Source organism: Sciurus carolinensis, chromosome 1 (assembly GCF_902686445.1).
Source record: "Sciurus carolinensis chromosome 1, mSciCar1.2, whole genome shotgun sequence".
Lineage (NCBI taxonomy): Eukaryota > Metazoa > Chordata > Mammalia > Rodentia > Sciuridae > Sciurus > Sciurus carolinensis.
This window is the reverse complement of record NC_062213.1, coordinates 66,774,413-66,796,495: the sequence shown is the minus strand read 5'-3', so window position 1 is coordinate 66,796,495 and position 22,083 is coordinate 66,774,413. Positions and strand designations below refer to the sequence as shown.

General features: G+C 36.9%; 1 protein-coding gene across 3 annotated transcripts in view; it reads left to right on the top strand.

Moving 5' to 3' along the window:
• Positions 1-22,083, top strand: part of Prex2 (phosphatidylinositol-3,4,5-trisphosphate dependent Rac exchange factor 2) — a 273,671-nt gene that overhangs the window by 57,048 nt on the left and 194,540 nt on the right. For 2 of the 3 annotated variants that reach the window (XM_047553955.1, XM_047553971.1), the window contains 5 exons: positions 9,878-9,949; positions 11,569-11,691; positions 13,970-14,074; positions 17,748-17,849; positions 21,215-21,376. In XM_047553955.1, coding sequence (XP_047409911.1) covers positions 9,878-9,949; positions 11,569-11,691; positions 13,970-14,074; positions 17,748-17,849; positions 21,215-21,376 — 564 coding nt within the window. Of the gene's footprint in view, positions 1-409; positions 573-1,142; positions 1,325-9,877; positions 9,950-11,568; positions 11,692-13,969; positions 14,075-17,747; positions 17,850-21,214; positions 21,377-22,083 lie in introns of all 3 variants that reach the window. The other variant, XM_047553962.1, reaches the window with a different exon arrangement.

The window sequence follows — 22,083 nt, the reverse complement described above, 5'->3', positions numbered from 1 at the left end:
GTGAATGCTTCCCCCGCCACATTTTATTGGTAGCAGTTGAATCAATGTTTTAACTGCATTGTGCTATGCTAAAAAATACCTCCATTGTTTTTGACCTCTACAGTAGACAAGTTTGTTGTTTTAGGGCAATGGGAAGTTAAACATCATATTAAAATAATATTTTTACAGGTTCAGTTGTGAGATGAATTTGTAGGAACTGAATATGCAGAAAATAAAAACAAATTAAAAAAAGCAAAAGTTAAACAAAACCAGGAACAATAACAAAAATCTGACCTAAGAAAAGTTTGCATTTTTGTAATATTTTACTTAGGCATCTCAAAATGTTTCCCCATTTTCCCTTTGACTTTTGATAATCTTATGCATAGCTCTAAGTCTGTAATGTTTCTGATTTCCTTTTCATTTTTTCCAGCTTCACTATTGACTTTCTCAGTCATTTATTAAACATCTTTAAAACCTTGTATCTGATACGGAATAAACCCATCATATGTGGACAGATGATGAACTTTTTTTCCCTGAAAACCTCTGAAGAACATAATTTTATTATATTTGTTCTTTGGCTTATTGAGGTCAAAGTGAGTATACTAAAAATGTTTTAATTATCTTTAATCATCTTCAAATCCTGGCCGACAGAAGTTTTAAAAATTTTTAAATGATAAGATAAAAAAATTATCTTTACCTAGCTGCTGAGATGAATGAGTAAAACATTCATTGATCTGAAAAGGAGTAAAACATCTTTTAGTGGGAAATCGAGCATATGTTAAAAGTAACAGCGACACAAGTCCCTTTAGCTGTGAATCACAATAAAGAAGTGTTGACAGAGTCTTTCCCTGGGAGTTTGGCCTGCTGTCCTTTGTGGGCATTTATTTGAGTAACCCAAGTGTGGTCTTTCCATGGCTTGTAAAGTGGTGAATGCCCTTGAGGGTAAGTTTTATGCTCCGGAACTACTAAAAAGTGAGTTATTATTCCATACATTTTTGCAGTTTTGTAGGGATGGAGCATGGTCATGACAGTTGAAGGATGAACCAATGACTTCCAGAGAGGAAAAGAGTGCTTCTTATGTCCTGTAGGGACCTGTGGTCTGGTGGGGAGCAGATGTGCAAACCAACATAATTTTATGACTACTGTTCTGTGTGTCTGAATAGGAAAGACACTACTCACCGTCCTAGAGTGCACAGGGCAGTCCACACAACAAAAAAAATTACTCAGCTCCAAAAATCAGTGGTGTCAGGATCCAGAAATGCTGCCCCATGGTGATGGAAAATAATATGATGTTATATCCTGTATTCCAAGTTGCTCGTGAGTATTCGGGAAGACAATATACCAGGTAAATTAATTTTTGGCATGCCCAACCTCTAGAACAGTGGGTAACAAACTTCTATTGTTTATAAATTACCCAGGTTAAGGCATATTGTTATAGCAGCTTGAATGGACTAAGACTAAGGCCTTGTGGGCCTGGGCAAGATATCTGCATTATTTTTTTGTGGGAAGGGACCCTTTGAAGATTTTGTGTTGGAGTGTAAGGCAGATTTTCATTTTTAAAAATGATCATTGGCAGTTGCATAGAGAAAATCAGGTTTTAGGGAGACAAGAATAGAGGCTAGAAGTTAATAATAGGAGGTCTAAAACCCTAGACCAGGGCCATGATGGTAAGATAATAATAAAACTATCTTGAGTTGGTCGTTTTCCTGAGTTTACAATTTTTGTTACTCTACTGCCAAAAGTAAGATTGAGGAATACTAGTATCCTTTTTGGGGGGCAGTAATCATGAAATGGAGATGGGGGCCTAGGGCTTCCCCTCACACGGAGTCTTAGGTATACAGAAGGTGCCAGACTAGGAGAGACCTAGAAGGGAAGGAAGGAGAGGAAATGAAGTTGACCTGTGTGAGAAGTGATGCCTGGGATGTACCAGGGAGAAAAGTTGTTAAATAGTAGCATTGAGTGGTACAGATTTATCATGAAGAATCTTGAGCATAGGAAATGGAATTACTCTAAGATTTTTCAAATATTTTGTTTTTAAAGTTATTACGGTAAAGTTATTGCTCAGTTTTAGCACTTAACTTTTTTTTTCCTCACATACACTAGGCAGGTGCTTTACCACTGAGCTACATCCATATTGTTTAAGTTTCTTTAGATAAGGTCTCTCTAGGTTGCCCAGGCTGACCTTGAACTTGAAATCTTCCTCCTTCAGCCTCCTGAGTAGCTAGGATCACAGGCACGTGCCACTGTGCCAGGCCTAACCTTATTACCTTCTAAAATACCAGAAAATTTACTATTTGTTTTATTTATTATGTATTGTCTGACTTTCCCCCCCAGGATATAAGCAGGGACTTTTGACTATTTTGTTTATTGGTATGTCCCATACGTCTAGGCCAGTGTTTCCCAAGGAGTGGTCTGCGAACATTTTGGAGTTTCGTGACAACCTTTCGGGAGACATACAAGGTCAAAACTATTTTCATAGCAGTACTGGAGACTTGCTTTTTTTATTATGCTGACATTTACACTGATGGTGCAAAGGCAATGGTGTATAAAATGCTCATGCTTCAGTATGAGTCAAAACAGTGGCACGGAACTGTACTCAAAGTAGCCACTGTGGACTTCACTGTCACTCACTCACAGCGGGTAGGGGGAGCTTAATATTCTTGATAGAATTGTAAAGATGAATTTTATTAAACCTTGACTGTAGAGGACTTCGTTTTTGGTATTTTTTTTTTTTGGGGGGGGGGTGGTTTTAAATTTTTTACTGCAATATAACAAGTAAACAGTCATTAGACACCTCCTAATTTTTCCCCCAGACAAACAAACAAACAAACAAAATGTAAACAGGAAAATAACTCTGCCTATACTTGTATAACTTCTCAAATTATGTTTGAAGGCTCTCTCATTCAATGATTAAAAACTTTTAAAATAGCAGTAATTATTTTCAATTTAAGAAAAAGTTTCCTCTCTTCCCTCGCCCAAACCAAGTATTTAAGATGAAAGAATGGGCTTCCTTACACATTAATTTTATACTTTATGTGAAGCAGCAATAACCATGAATAATTTGGCATTTCTGTTTACAGTTGTTCTAAATTTTTTTTCAATTTTAAAAAGCATTATCCTGTGTTGTCATGAAACAGAAACTAAATTCTAGGTAGCAAAGATTCTTTCAGAAACCAATATTAGGTCAAAGAAATATAAAGCAGGGCATTACACTAAATTTCTGGGTCTAGTACAGTAAATAGAGTGAAATCCAGGCAAAGGTACCTACTGTTTTAGAGAAGAAATAAAGACCTGCAAAAGCTGATTTTTGGTTGTATAATATTTTACACAGTGTTTGGATTTGCATCATCTGCTAATGGAAGCAGACAGGCACTGTATTTATCCCTGCACAATAATCAAGAACCCTCCCTCCCCACCTCAGCAATCTACTACCATATACCAAGTACTTTGGATATGAGCCCAAGTCATCCCAGACATTCCAGCGAACAGTTAGTGTAATGCACTGGTGTGAAGTATGAGATGCAAAAAGTTCCCTTCAATCGTCATCAATGTTCTGCTGTAGAAGAAAATTGGCAATCAAATTCTCATTCTTCTCACAAGCAAAATATGCTTGTGTCACAAGTCCTTCAGGAAATCCTAATACCTTTAACCTTTCTATAACTTCTTTTTCCTGAGGTGTTACTTGAATGTAGTTCATATGCCCACTTCAAGCTTCTGCAGTTCCTCCCCTGCCACTTCTACCTCCTCCTCCTTGACCCCCAGCTTCTTAAGCTGGTTCACTTAACATCTGAATAAAATGGTGTTGGCTACAACAGTAAGTTCAAGGGCATCCCCTTGAAGTTCTACGGAATCAGCCTCAGTTTCAGCAGAGAGACAAATTATTAAACAGAATCCTTCCCTGCTTCCTGCATTGCTACAACAGATAGGTCCAGAAAATCCTCAGTTACTGCAGCAAATTAGCCAGCACTTCATTTTTAATATCCTGTGTATCCCTTAAGCACTTCTGCTGCATACCCAAGTATTATGATAGTCTCCAGGAAAAGAACTGCATGATGGCTTGAGTTGCTATGGAACATCATATTTACTTGAAATCATAGTTTGCAGGACAAACTATGGTTACTGTTTCAGAGTATTTGGGTAATCTGGCAGACATTTGCTCAAAAAAATGAAGTCATTCTGTCACTTCAAGGAAAACAACTGATACTTTTAGTTGATGATAACAGAATTCAAGCTCTTAAGTGAATTTTGAATTTTAGAAAATTTGTGTCTGTCTCTGTGAACTTGACAGTTTCCTAATACTTAATGACTTTTCTGATAAACCAACTAGTGATATTAATAAATGCGATGTGTTTCTTTTAGTATTTAACAAAATATGACAATATTTGGAAGATAGCTGTAATTCTCTGTGAACCAATACTGAAAAAAAAAAATCACACATGAGTGAAATATCCCTTCAAAATGCAAGATAGACCAATAGATTTTAATGTAACTATATGAAAAGTTAACTGATATGATTTCCAACCCTATACTACTACTAACTTTTAAGAAACTACCATGTACTGAGTTTTGGTATTGCATAAAGGAATAATACCCACAATTAACCTGAATAAGTTATAGCAAGGAACATACTGTTTACTTTTTCTACTATTTTCTGCGTTAGGTTGCAGTTTCTTCATATAGTTCTATCAAAACCACATATCACAACAAATCAAATTATAGCATACATGAGAATTCAGCTGTTTTCTATTCAACTAGGCACTAAGAAATTTGCAAATATCTCAATATACTTTTCATTGGAATTTTTATTATCAACCTTAAATTTATAAATAAATGCATTTATTAATAATTTAAAAATTCCTCACATTCGATTTCTAATATATTAAACCGTCTTCAAGTTGTCAATTCCTGTATCTGCTTTGTTTCACTGGATTTCTCACACTGTTGAGCGGTTGACCACTGCCTTGTTCTTAAAGCCCTCTCTTTTCCTGGCAAAGCCCTCTCTTTTCCTAGCTTTTGTGACATCATGCTGTCCTGGTTTTGCATCTACCTTACTGGAAGCCTGTTCTTACCCTTCTTTGGCTTCATTTCTTCTGCCTTGAATTCTTCTGCCCAAAGATTCTGTCCTGGGATCCTTTTTGTTTTTCATCTACACACTTTCTCCAGTGGACAGGGGTTGCTTGTCCCTTCTTCTTCCTCTTTTCCCTGGGTTTTGTGTTCATGCTCTTCACCTTCAGCCATGATCTCCCCACAGAACTGCTCAGATTGGTACAGCTAACCCCCTACTCGGGATCTCCATACTTGCTGTCCAGCAGGCATCTCAGACTCGACATAGCCACTGCCAACTCTGATTATCTCATCCCTTCTCCTGTTTCCGTCTTCACCATTCCAGTAAAATGGCACCATATGATTAAGGCAAATTCACTGGCAAGCTTTTTCATTTATTAAGACTTTGTTTTTCTTTCAGGAAAACAAAACAAAAGCTGATCTTTCAAATACTTGTGATGTGATAATATCTTAAATTCAAAAGATAAAAGGAAAATATACTTTAAGTTTACTTTCATAAAATGAATATACTTTTTTTTCCTACAACAGTGCAGCCCCTCTTGAAATTTTCCCTTTTTGCCATTGCATATAAAATGTTCTCATCTCTATTCATATTAAATATTTCTTAGATGACAAAGTATTGGTAAGATGATTCTGAATGTAGAATATTTATAGGAAAAATAAGGATTAGTGCCGATATGATATTATGAAATTCATATTGGCCTTGTATATCTAGAATCAAAAAGGTAAACTATTGAAATCTGTGAGAATTTTGAGAGTGATCTGTGACGTGTGCCTCTTATGGTTTGGATGTGAAGTGTTTCCCAAAGACTCCTGTGTTGAATGCAGCAATGTTAAGAGGTGGTGCTTTGGGAAATGATTGGATGATGAGGGCACTGACCTCATCTATGGATTAATTCATTGATAACTGAATGGACTACTGGGAGGTAGTGGAAACTGTAGTGGTTGGGGGAAGTAGGTCACTGGGGGTGTCCCCTTGGGTACTATATCTTGTCCCTGGCCCCTTCTCCCCCATTCTCTCTTCTTCCCTTTCTCTCTGCTTTCTCTCTGTTGGCTGTCTGAACTGAGCACCTTTCCTCCACCATGATCTTCCCGCATGATGTTCCGCCTCACCTCAGGCCCAGAACAATAGACAGAAATCTCTGAAACCATGAGCTGAAATAAACTTTTGCTTCTTTTTATTTTCAATGCCAGGTATTTTGGTCATAGCAATGAAAAGCTGACTAACATTGCCTGACTGATGAAAAGAATGGGAAGGACAAAAATGAGGGAGACTGTTTAGAACATTGAAATGATAAGAGAAGTGTATTCTGAGAATGAAATTCTTGGTCGGCATTGCCTTACTATTGAACTAGCAGCAGCACAGATGTACGAAGGAGGAGAAAAGAGATTGCTGTCATTTCCCTCTTCTTTCTTAATGAGTTTCTTCCTCCTTTTTTGACCTCTTGGTAGCAAATTGGTGACATTTCTAGGGTTCTGAATCTTGAATTAGCATATTCATTTTAACATGTACTTTTACCAAATACATGATAAAAGGAAAACAATACAGGCAAGGTAAAAAGCAAATGAAGAGTTCTGCTCAGAGTAGGGAAAGGTGACCCATGACCGGAATGGTTCCTAGGAATACATTGTATGGTGCCACTGTTAGGGGAATGCTAGAGAACTGAGCATGTGAGTTGAAAGGTCCTTTGGGGGCACCTGCTAGCCTCACTTCCTCCAAGTGTGACATCCTATCTTATTTAGCCCACCTGTCTCTATTTTTCAAGTCTTCAGAGACGATCATGACCAGTATATTTAACTCAGGCTATAATTTTTGTGGGTTGGGGTTGGGAAGGCAATCCTTGGTCAGGGCACCAAAACCTCCATGAGGTTGGATATGAAGGTGATGTACAGAGATAACCATTATTTGAATTCAGAGTCAAGGTGAAATTAGTGAACCTGTTTTTCCCACTAAAAGTCACTTATGTGCTCCTCTAAGTCGGTCTTGTTTTTCAGTCTGGAAGAATAAACATAAGGGACTGACTGTCCATCAGAAGATGGTCCCTTGACCAGTATGCAAGTTACTGAGGAACCCTGCTTGTAGTGCAGATTGTTGAGTCATAAACTAATCTGCTGAATTAGGCCTTCCAGGACTAGGGTTAGGAATCTGCATTTAGGAGACACTCTCCAAGTCTTACATAAATTGTAAAGTTTAAGAATCACTGGCATTAACAGCTATTTTCCAGGGCTTCTTTTCAAATGTACTTGTATCAAGATGAAGATTGTCTAATTTTAATGAAATTGTGGACTGGCAGTAATAAATGAAAGAAGAAAAGAAGAAAACAGTGTATAAAATCCTTCGTGGTTTTTTTTTTTTTTTTTTTTTTTTTTGCCTAGGTTACTAGTGCTTCCTTGATTGACATAAAAATTAAATGCCCAATTGCGAGAGTCTGAAGGAACTCTGTGGATACTGGTTGTTAAAGAATGGTTCTGAAAACATGTATTTATTTTTGTTTTCAGGAAGAAAGACTTAAACATTTTCTAAAAAATGTCAACAGTTGTCATGATTGTGCATTCCCAGTAAACCATCTAAATCTGCCTTCAATGTTGTATAAAATGAAGTCCTTAGGAAAAATAAATGCTTGGTCAGAGATGCTAGCATGTTCCAGGTTTCCTTTTATATATAGTTTAACAAAATATTCCATACTGTCATGGAGGATAAGAAGATAAAAAAATTGTCAGATAAAGATGTGGTGTACCATATTGGTTTGTATGTTCCCTTTTAACTTATATTTTAACTCAATTTTATTACTTTGTAGCTTTAAAATTTTTGGTTTCAAAATGTGACTGAGTTGTTTATGAAAAAAAGGTTTATAATTGCAGAGGTGAAGTTTCAGTTTTACTTGCATGAGAGGTTACCTGTTTACTGTGTGGTCAATGTAAAATGTAAACTAGGCAAGTAAACCATTCATGTTATTTTAAGACTAAATAAAAAGGACTGGAGAATATTTGGTATCAGCATTTGGAAAATATTCAAAAAAAGCAAAACTAAAAAATGAAAAAGAATAATACTAATAAAATAGAACTCAAAATCATTTTCAATGGCCATTTATGTGTAAGTTCAGATAATAGTTAAAAGATGTATCACATATTTTCAATAGAAATGAAGATTGCATCCAATACTTATTCATTTTATTTAATTCAGCTGATGTTAAAGAGTTGTGGTATTAGTGTTCTTTTGTATTTTGTTTTTGGTAGGTACTGAAGATTGAACCGAACCTGGGGTACTTTCCCACTGACCTGCCTCCCCAGCCCTTTTTAAAATTTTTTTATTTTGAGATAGGGTCTGGTTAAGTTGCTGAGACTGGACTTGAACTTTCAATCCTCACGCCTCAACCTTCCAAGTTGTTGGGAATACTGGCTGGGGCTACTAGTTTTGATATGTCTCTATAGTTAAAGAATCTGAAACATGAACTGGTGGAATCAGGAACAAAGACGGTGTTGAAGTTCATGCTATATGTGAGTTCTTCGGGCTCATTTGATTTCTTTTCAATAGTTTTTTTTTTTTTTTTAAACAAAAGTTATGCTGAATATTCTGGAAATAAAGTGTACAAAGGTCTCCTTCCTACCACATGTGGGTAACTATTGTTTTCATTTTGGTATATGCTACCTATTTTTTTTTTCCAGTCTGAATAGACACATTATACATGTGTGTAGATGTATGTATTTTTGTATATATGGACATATATGTGTAGCTACTTAATACATAGTTTTTACCACACAATATTTCATGAGTATCTATGCTGTATACCCTCGTGCATATGTGTGTACCTGTAGTTTTCTTCACATTCCATTTATGGTTGTACTTTTGTCATAACCACAATATCCCATCATTTGTATATATAGTGTAATATATTTAATGATTCCCCTATTGGTGGGCCTTTAGTTTCCAATATTTCTACTTTCATAATCAATGTTTTGAAACACTTTGTCTGAAAAATTTTTTAGGATAAATTTCTAGAAGTAGGATTTCTAGATTTAAAAAAAAAGTACCCATTTACAAATTTGGGATTAGGTCTAGAGATGTGCCTCAGCAGTAAAGCGCTTGCTCAGCATGCACAAAGCCCTGGGTTCAATGTCCAGTACCTAAAAGAGAAAAAGAAAAAATTAACAAATAAAAATAAAAAACAACAAACAAACAAAAAAACTTTGATCTTTGAAATACTAATGTGCTCATTTATCTACCACAGGGAAATAAAGAGCTCTGACTTGAACCCAGAAACTTAAATTTTCACTTCCTGAAAGTGTGTTTGTATGGGGTGGAAGTGAGGAAAGGAAATCCTTTCATTCCCTTTAGAATCTGAAAATAGGATGTGTGTGTATGTATGTATCTATGTATCTATTTCTGATTCTCTCAGTTCTAAGGGAGTCACCTTAGAATTCCTGGGTCTTTTGTTTTTTATCCGAAATGCCGGTTTTCTTTATAGATTTTGGTCTTTTTATACTTTGCAATGCTCATAAATTTAGGAAACACCTGATTCAAAATATTTATTCCAGAACTTTGAAAGCTTGTTGGATAAATTTAGTTCATGTAGACTTGATCATTTTGGCTCTGCTCAACATCATAAAGTGGATTTAATTCCCAGGTAGAGAGCAATGCACAAGGGGTTCATATGTTAAAACAAAACTGTTTTCAGCATCAGTCAAAGTTCAATGACCAGTGTTTTAATCAACTATTGGATTTCGAGCTTTGGTTTCTTATTAAAAAAAAAAAAAAGAAGTGAATTTTGATCAACACACACTCATTTTATGAACCTAATATTCTCTTCATAATTTCTTTTCTTGTTTCATGCAGGCATTCTTACACAGAATGAACCAATGTGCTGCAGCAAAAGTTGACAAGAATGTAACGGAGGAAACAGTGAAGGTAAGGAGGTGGTTTCTGCACCCAAACACGTGTTCCCCATAGATAAACTATTCCTTGTGGGATGCTCCTTCAGGACCCTTCAGTGTGTCCTCGATTCCACTTGAAGTTCCTGTGTCAGTTATTTGTATTGGTAATCATGTGAAAAGGGTAATTAGGATTTGGATAAAGGGAGGTTAAGAAATGACATAAGGCATAGAGATTTTTTTTTTTTAAACCAAGATCTTGGAAACATTTGTAGAGGAAGGAAAAAAATTCTAGGAAGTAAGAGTAAGAAAGGACTTCAGTGTCTTCAAGAGGGAGGAAGTCGAGTAAGGTGTCAACTGATTGCTAGAGGTTATTCAAGAAGACAGACAAGGGCGAATGCGACTTCCTGTCTGTGATAGCTGAAGAACAAGATTTGAATGGTTCACTGTGGTGCACATGACATGTTTAAGTCAGACACAAAAGTATAAATATTTTCTTTTAGAATGCAGGAAAAGGGCACTGGGGATAGAGCTCAAAGATAGAGCGTGCTTATTGTGCACGGGGCCCTGAGTTCCATCCCTAGTGTGAAACACACACACACACACACCACACACACCACAGTAGTAAAGAAAAAATTGGGAAGAAAAGCATGGCAAATGCACTCATTATGCTATAGAGATTATTCGTTTAAATTATATAAATCGTTGATGTTGATGTTAACTTACTATTTCATTTGACTGAAAACAATTTTAAAGGATTTTTTTAGGTTCTTCTGTCCCTATTTCCTCATAATTTAAGTATGTAACTTTCTTTTTGAACCTTCTATTTTTTTTATTGGTGCATTATGATTATACATAATAGTGTCGTTACATATCTGTACAGCCACATAACATAATTTGGTAAATCTCATTTCAGAATTTTCTGCCACCGGAATATTTTAGTTAGTGAGTTTTTGGTTGCAAGAAAAAGCAACCTATAATTCAAATGAACTAGAAGACACTTTCACTCACACACTGGGAAGTAAAGGTTCCACCCAGGGATTCAGGGAGGCCAAGAAGTTGCTAGATCTTCTCTGGCAAGTCACTCTTCATCCAGGTTATCAGTGTTGTCCCTGAGCTGGCTCCTCCCATGGTTGTAAGTGATCTTGTAGCTGTCCCAATTGTCACTTCCACCCACAGCACCTTCTAGAGGAGAAGAGACTGTCCATTCCAGGATACTCTTCTTAGGAGCAAAGACATGCTTCCCCCAAAAGCCTGCCCACAAACCTGCCTACACTTTTATCTGAAGCCCAACCCAGGAAGCAGGTGGAACTATCATGCTTGGATTTGGAGACTCAGGCTTTGTCCTGAGAGCCAAGAGTAGGGTCCTGGTTCCCAGAGTGCATGGGAGTACAGGGTACGTTCAGACAAAGTCAGGGTTAAGCCAGCAAGGTGAGAGAAAGGATTGGTTGTGGGTAGCTCTCCACTGAAGGTTTCACTTGGAGAGAGAATATTGTACCCTCATAGCCCATTGGGGTGGTAGTCTTTCCCTTCTTATTTTTTTGCTGAGGCTACCATGTTGTAAGAGGGAGAGAGAACGCAAAGGCGATGTTTTTTTTTTCTTTTCAACTTGCTTTGCTGTTGCACTTACCCATTGTTTTTTTTTCTTTTAAACAGATGTTGTTCTCAAACATTGAAGATATCCTTGCAGTACATAAAGAATTCTTAAAAGTTGTGGAAGAATGTCTACACCCAGAACCCAGTGCTCAACAGGAAGTGGGAACCTGCTTTCTTCACTTTGTAGGACAAATTCTTATTTATTTTACAATCTCTGTCTCCCTTGATCTTAAGGTTTAGCTCTTGGCATAGTAGTATGTGTGAATTCAGCATTAGAAATAAAATCTGACGCCAAAAGTTTAGGTCTTTTAAGGCCAATGAAATCTTGTACTTCAAGCCAAAAAGGGGAGAGTGCCCCACATCATCCATTTTACTCAGCAAAGAATAAACAGCCTTTTCTTTTTCCTGACAAGTTAGTTCTTCGCATTCTCTGTAGCTTTGAATTCTAATGAATATTCAGGCTGTTCATAATGAATAGATTTTTATGTTTCTCTCAAACATAGAGCATTTTTCTTTTGAGGTGGAAAATCCTCACTCTTATAATGCACTACGAGCCTTTTATTAGTCAGAATGTTCCCTTGTTAATTGGCTTGTGACAAACCTGGAGGTGAACTAATCCAGTATGCCTGCAACTGAATTCTCCTCAAGGGTGGCTTCTCAGAAGGCTGTTCTGAGTGAGCAACGTGGAAGGAAGAAGCAGTCGATGTTCAGTTTTCTCAGGTTACATGCCCTGTGCCTGTGTGATCATTTCCATGTCTTTATATTTGATAGCTGAAATCATTTATACAATCAGTGTGTAAAATTAGAAGCCACCTGTACAGTGAAAATTGTTTCCAGGCTAAAGGACATTCATACTTAAAAAAAAGCATGCTGCTATTTATACCATTTCATGGTTGCTCATTTTGAGAATACCAGTTTGAGCCCATGTATCTATCAAAATGCTACAGAATTCATGTTTTACTTGAAAAAATAGGTGAGAGTATTATAGAAATCCAACTTTGTATATTTTTGATTTTCCATTTAGTCTTTTATAAAGGTCTCTGTATTTGGCTTCTACATCTATATGTGATGAGCAGGGTCTGTATATGTTCTTCTTATAGTCAAAATATTTCATGAAGATAATTACCTTGAAGGCAGAGGCTCCTTGGGAGCAGGAAGATCATGCCAGGCTTTTCTGGGGCACAACGGGAGGACATGGGTGTTTGTGTCCACTTACTCTAACCTATTTCCTTCATGAAGGGATCAGAATCTTCTGCCAATTGGACTAGTTGCTATCTCAGGCCAGGGGTGCACATGGGAATCTTGTATCCTGACAGTCACTTCCTTAGTAGCACATTATGAATCTGTCATCCCTGAATTTAGCTAAGTTATTTCTGAAGTTTTTTTTTTTTTTTTTTTTTCCTTTTTTCCTGGCTCATACCATCTCTAGAGATAAGTAGTTCAGTACATTCTGTGCTGGCTATATAAAATAGGGCTTAATGTTTCTAAATGCATGCCTTTGAAATTTCAAAGGACATACTTCTGTTCTAATATTTGATCAATTATTTTTTGTGCCTTCCTCTTTTGTTGTTACTGCCTTGATACCTCCTAGCTACTTTGAGAAAAAAATCTTACAGATGGAAGGGGACTTAGGGATTATGGGTAAAATTACTTTTTTTCTTTTAAGGAAAACCCCCTCTATCCATTTATGAAGACCCTTCATTTTGTTCCTACTTCACCACTTTTAGTGACAGCTCTAATTATTAGATGTCTACTTTGTTCCCACATCTGTCCATCACTGCCCTTGCAATTCCCACCTAATGATCCTTGTGTTCTTTGTTATAGCTATGTAGAATTGTCACTCTTTTACAACATGACAGCTATTTGAAAGTAGCTATCATTCTCTGACTTTTCTAAACCAACAAATATCTCTTTCGGAAATGATCTCACAGATACCATGTCTTCAGGGTCTATCATTATCTCAGTCACTTGTTACTGGATATTGCTCTGTTTGTCAATGTCCCTGTTAAATACAACCTTTCAGATTGCTGTCTATTAACTGCAGGTTTGTATGGCACATGCTTTTCCCTTGATCAAAAATGGTTTTCCCCTACCTGCCTGGGAATCATGGATTTATCCCATTGAACCTTGCTTAGAAGTAGCAGCTTTTTTTTTAAGCTCAGTTCTCATGGCAAAGCTGAGTACTCTCTTCTCTGTGCTTTGTTACCACTTGATTCATTTTTATATTACTGCTTTCATCATATTGGAGTATAAAAAATATACATATCTGTCTCCTTTTCTTGACTATATTTTATGGATCAGGGAAAATAAATAATAAGCAAACACACACACAAATACACACACACACAGGGTGTCTCTTGAGACACAGTAAACAGTAATGTTTATCTATGTATATCACATAGATTGAAATTTCAAAATGGTGAATAAGCTGACTCTAATTTATCTTATTTTGAATTCACAGAAAGACAGGTTTCGTATCTATGATGAATATTGTAGCAACCATGAGAAGGCACAAAAATTACTTCTTGAACTGAACAAAATAAGAACAATCCGGACATTTCTCTTGGTAAGTGTATATTTATGAGTTATCATAGGCTGATGTTTATTGATAGGCCCAGGAAGAATCAAGGAAGTATCATGGTGAAAAGCTGATTGTGAGATGACTTCCAGCATACCCAGGCTGGGAAACTGGAGTCCTTTGATAAAGGTAAGCAGTGAAAGCTGGAGCACAGTTCTTTATAGGGAGGTACTGCTAATGCCCTCTCCTGGATGATCATAAATTGCCTGTGAGACCCCACAGGTTCTGAAGGAGCGAAGACCTCCTGCTAGAGTTCGTTGTTGCTTTGTATTCTCAGCTCCCTAGGGCTTTATTCCCTTCTCCTAAGAGCTTTAAGTAGGGCAGTGGCAGGCAGGAGGCAAATCATGGATATGGAAGAAAACAAATTTAAAGATCACACTACACATCTTAGTTTTCACAAAAATGGCAAAAATATATATTTCATTTTTCAAGGCAGCACAAATAAATGCATATTTTGGCTTTACTCGTACAATCTAATCGCCAAAGAGGACCACATTGTAAGTGTACATCAGCAATATTTGGCAAATTGTGAAGTGGTATGACCACCCCCCAAATCCAGTTTTATAATATGTCCATCCCCTAAAAAATCCCCCATGTTCCTTGATTTCCCTTGACTTTTTTTACCATCTCAAATCTGCCATTTAGCCTATCCCATGTCTATATGCTTTGACTTTATAATTTCTGTTTCTCTATTGAGATTTCCTATTTGTTTATTCACTGTTAACATATTGTCCTTCAGTTCAAAAAATTCTTTGAGCATATTTATAATAGTTGTTGTAAAGTCATTGTTTGCTAAATCCAGCATCTGGGTATACTCAGAGTTATTAACTATGTATGAGTCAAATTTTCCTGTTCCTTTGCATATCATAATTTTAAATTAAAAACTGGACATTTAAAATAACTTGTGATAGCAATTCTGGATTCTGTATTTTCTCCCTGAGATTGATTATTGTAATTTTTGTCTCTTTGCTCTGTGTTTGATAACTTTCCTGGACTTAATTGAGAAATCTCTCTTCTCATATATCTGCAGTAAGTGATATCTCTGCTCACTTTATTTTCATAATTCAGTCTTGCTTTTAGGGATCTCTCCTTTGACTGCTTAGTTTAATGGTCAGCCAGTGATTTGGAGCATTATTCTCTCTCTTGTCCATGGGTCCGTGTGTGAGTGTGGTTATGGACACATTCAAAGGTCAGATGGTCTGCAAGTTGATTCAGGTCTCTCTTTCTAGGGGTTTCTCAGGTCTTTCTTTTCTGTATGCGCACACAGCCTTCCAGTCAGCCAGAGATAAATGCAGTTTCTCTAATCCATCTATAGCTCTCCAGGTTTTCCCTGTAAAGGTTTGACTAATCTGCCCATCTTACCCTTGCCCCAGACAGGACTACACTCTCAGGCTGAACCAGGGGTATTCCCTGTTTTCCTTATGGAGTGTTCTAATCTAATTGACAGCACTCCTGGGTGTGGAAATTTTGCCCTCTACAGGCCCCACCCCCCCTGCATCCCCATTTGGCAGAAGGTTTTCCCGGCCAATGCTACTGTTGCACAGAGTGTGAAGGTGGATTCTTTGTCTCATGAATTTGAAGAATGAAATCCACGGACACAAGGGTGAGAGCAAAGTAACAGGAGTTATTAGAGTAATAGAAAGAAAGCAGAGCTCTCAAAGAGGGAGAGGTCCCAAGAGAGGAATACCCAAGAGTGACTATTATCTAGGAGTTTATACAGATCTGTAGGTTTAAGGAAGTCAGCTCCCTGCCCAATCCTGGGTAGGGCAGTCAGTGTCCATGAGGTATTCATGCAATCTTTAGTCCAATCAAAATATCAATCAGGCATTTTTCCTTCTTTGGAGAGGCATGGACCCTAGTCACGTAGGTCCTGATTTAAAAATAGCCTCTTTGTAAGTTTCTTAGCAAATATCTGCAGGTGCTGTTTGTCCAGGAAGTTACCCAGGGGCCCATGTCCCTGTCCTCCCAGTCTTATCTCTTCTGACTTCACTGCTGTGATGAAGCCACCCAGAGAAATCATCCCTGGAGGATGAGCTGTGGGTGGGGACGGGGTCAGGGCATTAGGTGAATCTAAGGAAGAATGCCGTGGACTCTCACCATTCTCACCTCAGATTAAAAGTTTCTCATGAATACACATTTCTAAATTTGTTATTTGATCACTGATTTCTAGAGTATGAAATTGGCCCTTTTTTTTTTTTTTTTTTTTTTTTTTTTGTCCAGCATGTAGTTGTCAATTGGAAAGAGGATTTACTGATCATCTCTTCTGCCATGGCTAGAAAAACCCTTACCTTGCTGAGCATTTTGGGCTCTTTCTGAGGTGTGAAAATTCTTGTCTAGTATATTCTGTTCCACTTTTAAACTAGTTTGCTTAGTAAATTGTGTGAGGCTCCAAGAACCGGTGTTTAGGTGATCCTGTGGCATACTCTGGTAGACATAACCTGCTTCTCTACTTCTTGCCCTGAATTATCCGGAAGACCTTAGGACACTGATTACATCCCTGGTGTCATTTTCCTTCTTCATAAGATGGGAATAGTGACTATACCCTTTAACAAATACCCAAGAGTTCCTGGGTTTGACCCCTTGACTGCTACCTCTAAGTTTCTGGCCAATGAAATTTCTGGAGGCTTGTTCACACATTGTCTTCTTTATGTGTGCAGAAAGAGTCTAAGGTATATATAAAGCCAGTCTAAAGTGGTGATCGGCTTCTGCCATTTTTTTCCACCACTTGTCTTCTTTTTGCATCCGATCTTGCTCAGCACTTGGCCTGTCTTCTCAATGAATATGGAAGGAACAGCGTTTTAAATCTGTGCCTGGAAAGTACTAACTTACCAGTTAGACATAATGAGAGGCTCGCTTCTCCCTTCATTAGATACTTAATATTTATTATATATTTATTCTAGGTGGTCATTCTGATAGGCACTGCAAAAAAAGATTTTGGCAAGTTTTGAGTCTATTTCTTTGCATTGATGTTTAGGAGAATGTTGACTTTATCAGAATCACTTTTCTGCTGACCACCACTTTAAGGTCATTGGACACACCTTCAATTTCAGGTCACTGTGATTACTGATTTAGAGATTTCTCCATTCACATTGAATCTGTGGAAAGCCTGTCTGACTGACTTCTTTGAGTTGGCTGTCTGGTATCTAGCAGAGTGTGTCAGCAAATAGTAACTTAGAGATCATTTGGTTAAACCTACCAATTCTACAGAGAGGAAAACTGGAATTCTGAGGTTAGTCTGTGCTGTGTCAGCTAATAGCAGAGCTTAGAAGTTAGAAACCAATTATCTGTACACTTGCTCTTCCACAGCACAATCTATCTCTCCTTATAAATTAAATCTCTGTCATCTGTTTGTCTACTATCCTCTCCCTCTTCCTCTCTACCTTTTTTCTCAGTTTTCTTTCTCAGGAGAATATATAAACTAATTTTAAGCTAGCTATACATTCAAAACACATTTTGGGTTCTGTGTCCAATTTGAAAGGCCAAGGTATTTCTCTTTGGCTCTGTGTTATTTGTGACAAGAACAGTGTGCTCTTCTCAGAGAAAGAAGGCCTGTAAGGACACAGGCTTTCACAACTTTTCAGCCTAACATTTTACCATAGAAGAAAAGTTTCACAGTCCCAGGTTTATAAAATGTACTTAATTATGTTTATTTCCACCTCAGAACTGCATGTTGCTTGGAGGACGAAAGAACACAGATGTTCCCCTGGAAGGATATTTGGTAACTCCAATTCAAAGGATATGCAAGTACCCTCTGCTCTTGAAGGTATTTTATGTGCTGCATCATTGTATCATTTTCTTTGTGTGGACATATGTTGCTGATGATCTTTTAAAGACTTGTCTTTTAAAGAGTCTGACATTCTTTTTAAAAAGGCAGGCCATAATTACTGGAAAAAATGAACTATTTTTTCACAAATTTATGTATGAGGTAGAAAGTAAATTTCCATCGGAAAAGCCACTGTAAAAGGCTTTTAGTGCTCTTTGTAGATACATACTTGTTTTGAGTTTCATTTAGAGTAAATGCATTAGTTTGAAGAGAGATCCCATTAACTGCATTATGACTAGTTCATATAGCACTTTAGCTATAGGGCTCTTTATTTTAAGTGAAACCACAATTGGTATAGTTTTTGATTTCCCCAAACTTCAGTAACTTCATGATGCTAATGAAGTTAAGGTCAAAATTGCATAATTTTAGAGCCTGGTTTAAAATCATTATTGTAGGGACATAGGGTGGATCAGATGGGCCAGTAAATGGTAGAACATGAAATGAGATTGCTAAGAAAACACCACAGCTCTTAAAGATAGGAAGTGCCCCACTAATGGTTATAGATCTGTTGCCTCATTATAGTAAGCAATATTTTTATAACGACAAATATATTGTACTGTACTAACTACTGCACTTACTGCAAGGTTTTATGACTAGGTCAGAGTATCAATTTTTAAAATTGTTTTTTGGAACTATAACATCAGGATAGGCAGTTGCAGGTAGAGGTTGAGTAAATGAGCTGAGTTTAGATCCCAAGTATGGTGCTTACTAGCTCTCTGACTAGAGTATGTAATCTAAACCCTCAAACCTTGGTTTTTCATTTATGAAATAGAGATGGTGATGATGATTATTATAAAAGAAGAAAAAGAAATTACAGCATGTAATTATGAGAACGTGTATATGTCTATGTTTGTGTGTGACTATGCATTGACATACATAAGGTTTAACATAATGATTAACTATTTTATATAAACCATTTAGCATAGTAGGTAGTCTATACATTTTAGTCATTATTCTATTTGATTCTGCTTTATTTTAATACATCTATACCTAGTTGACATCTACATTTTTTAAATACTCAAATGGTATGGACATTAAGTGGTGTTTTTGTTGATTTATTTTTTAAGATATACATTTAACTACAACTTTTGTCAGTTGCATAAACTTTATCTGTGTAAAATATGTTTGAAAAGAATGCCTCTTAGGAAAAAGTCAAAAGTTGCTTGACACTTAAAAGCCATAAAAAAATTCATACAGGGAAGCTAACACAGGTGTCTCCATTGTGCAATGCTTTGGCACAGTCTTTGGAAGGTAGAGAGTATTGGTGCAAATGTAATTCCTTTCTTTCCTTCTGAGATCCCTTCCCTTCTGTCCTCCAACTGTGGGACTCAGTTTGTATGTGTATTCATAACTACAGTTTTTCTTGGTCCTAAATTTTATGGAATCTGAGGGGTCATGTGATCTCCAGCCTTCCTTCCTTCTCCTGCCCCCTTTCTTTTTCCCTTTCTCCTTCCCTCCTTCCTACTGGGGATTAAATCCAGAAAAAGCACTCTACCACTGAGCTACATCCCCACCCCTTTTTATTTCTTTATTTTTTGAGACACAGTCTCACTAAGTTGACTGGGCTCCTTAGAATTTGTAATCCTCCTGAGTAGCTGAGATTACAAGTATATACCACCATGCCTGACAGAAATTTGTTTATTCTAAGAAGGGATGGGAATATCAAGAAGACTGCTTTCCCTTTTGGTAAAGATTATTTTCACAAACATGGAAAAACTGTTTACTCATGTAGCAGATGTGTTGGTGTTGATATTTGTTGTTCCATCAGCTGAAGGATTGATCTGGGATTCTCTTTGATTTGGGGTGATTTTTTTTTTTTTTTAACTCAGAAAAAAATGTTAAAGGTATTGGGATACAGTGTTCAAAAATATACCATTGGTCTTGTGGAACTTGAAATTATTGAGTCAACCAGTCATCTCAAGGTTTGTGGCAAGTAACTGTCAGATTTTTACTGATGGTGTCTCTTGTTATTTTATAACATCTAACTCCACACATACCCATTAGGTACCCACCTCATGGCCTACTAGTTGACTTGACTACTTCACATAACTTACCAGTACTTGGACTCCACAGAATTTCTGAAGAAGGCTGTGTCTCTCCTCTATGGATCTGTGCTCCAGTATAACTTTTTAAAACTTGTCCTGGGAAGTGGCACAATGAGTTTTTTCCGGGTGTTAGCTCTGCAGAACAGAATGTGAACAGACCAAATGCAGGGTCAAAGTTGGGCAACTCAGGAGAGTGTAAGAACTGCCCACTTTCCACTGCATGTTGAGAATTAAGAATATTCTTTTGAAGGGCTGCCTCAGGGTTTCTGTAATTGTGTTAGCTACATGATGGCAACTGTAGTAAGGAAACAAATGACTAATTAAAAGTAATGTGGTCACAACTGTCTAGACAGTGGGTGAAGATGTTTAATCTGTGCTTCTAAACAATAGCTAACAAGACCTTTTAATATATTTAAAAGATTAAAGATTACTCTAATTTTGATATCCTGAATGGAAAAAATATAAATTTAAAATCTCCCTGCTCCCACAATCCCCTAGACACTAAAAACAAAAAAGGAAGATATTGGGTATGTGTTCATTCATCAGAGGAAGAATCTACATAACTGGTGGAAACAGCATAAATTCCTCCTTTTTAAAAAATTCTTTTAGTTGTAGATGGACACAATACCTTTATTTTATTTATTTTTTATTCTGTGCTGAGGATTGAACTCAGTGCCTCACACATGCTAGGCAAGCGCTCTACCACTGAGCTACAACCCCAGCCCACAAATTGCTCCTTAATGAAGAGTATTGTGAAATGTGTAAACTATTTTACCTGAGTGTAAGACATATATAACTTTTGCTTTGCTTAGTTTCTCAAAATATATTAGAAAATAGACATTTAAATTACTTTTGAATTATGGGACATACTTACTTGAAGATCTGTTCTATTAAAGACTCTGGGAAAATGTAATTAACATATAAAGATGTGCTTCTGTTCGAACAAAAGTCAGAAATTTTAGAAAGTTACATGCGCCAGGTGAGTTATTTGATGTTTTGAAAGAAGAAATCAAACTTTGTTTTTAAAAATAAAATAAGTTTGAGGAGAAAACTGGAGTGACTAGAAAATATGCATTGGGATAATGCTTGCTTGCTTATTGATGCCATCTTTGTTTTTGATCTTAATCTTACTGGAGTTTGTGATGTCACTTAAAGTAGCTCTCATGATCTTTGTAATTTTCATTTCCTGGTCAGTCTGAACCTGCTGTACCAGAAAACCGAAGATCAAAGGGTGATTCCTTTTTTGGTGTGTATAAACAGGAGTTGCTGAAGCGGACTCCACGGAAACACAGTGACTATGCAGCAGTGATGGAAGCCCTCCAAGCCATGAAAGCAGTCTGTTCCAACATAAACGAGGCCAAGAGACAGATGGAGAAGTTAGAAGTTTTAGAGGAGTGGCAGTCTCACATTGAAGGCTGGGAGGTACATTCATTTTGCCCAACTATGGAGATTCAGATAGATCTCTTAGGTCATATGCTGTGAGTGGAATTATTGGCATTGGTGGAACCATAAGTGGTTGTTTTCCTAGGTATTGCTAAAGGACTATAATCAATTCTGAGAAGTGCTTACAATATTTTTAAGGTGGCAGTTAATTGACAATCTCATTCTGAGAAATTTGTGATGGAGCCAATAGACACTGTGGCTCTAAACCTTGGTATTTCAGAATTTGTGCTTTATGGACTCTCCTTTTCCCTGTCCTAACTTGATCAACAAATGCATAGCCTGATTCATGAATGAGCAAAGAATGGGAATAAAGTTCAATACGTGTGTTGTGATATTATTTTCAGACTCTAGGTGTTTGATGTTGAATTTCATTTTAAGTCCACCCAGTCTAAGTTTTGATTTCTTCATTTCTAAAACACAAGAACATTCTGTGATTTGTTTTTTAAGGTCTGTTCAAAATGAGAAACATGGTTTCATGAGTCATTAAGGAAAGGTTTTTAAAAAGGACAAAAATGCAAATGAAGTCTAAGGGCCAGAATCTATTAGATGCTTTTCTGTTATCATTAACTTTGAGTCCCAGTTGTTTCATGGGGGTTGGAGTCCTACATACTTTTTCCGCTATACAAAATATAAACCAAAATTCTGTATTTAAACTGTTTTAACTTAAATGTCTATGAGCTTTGAGC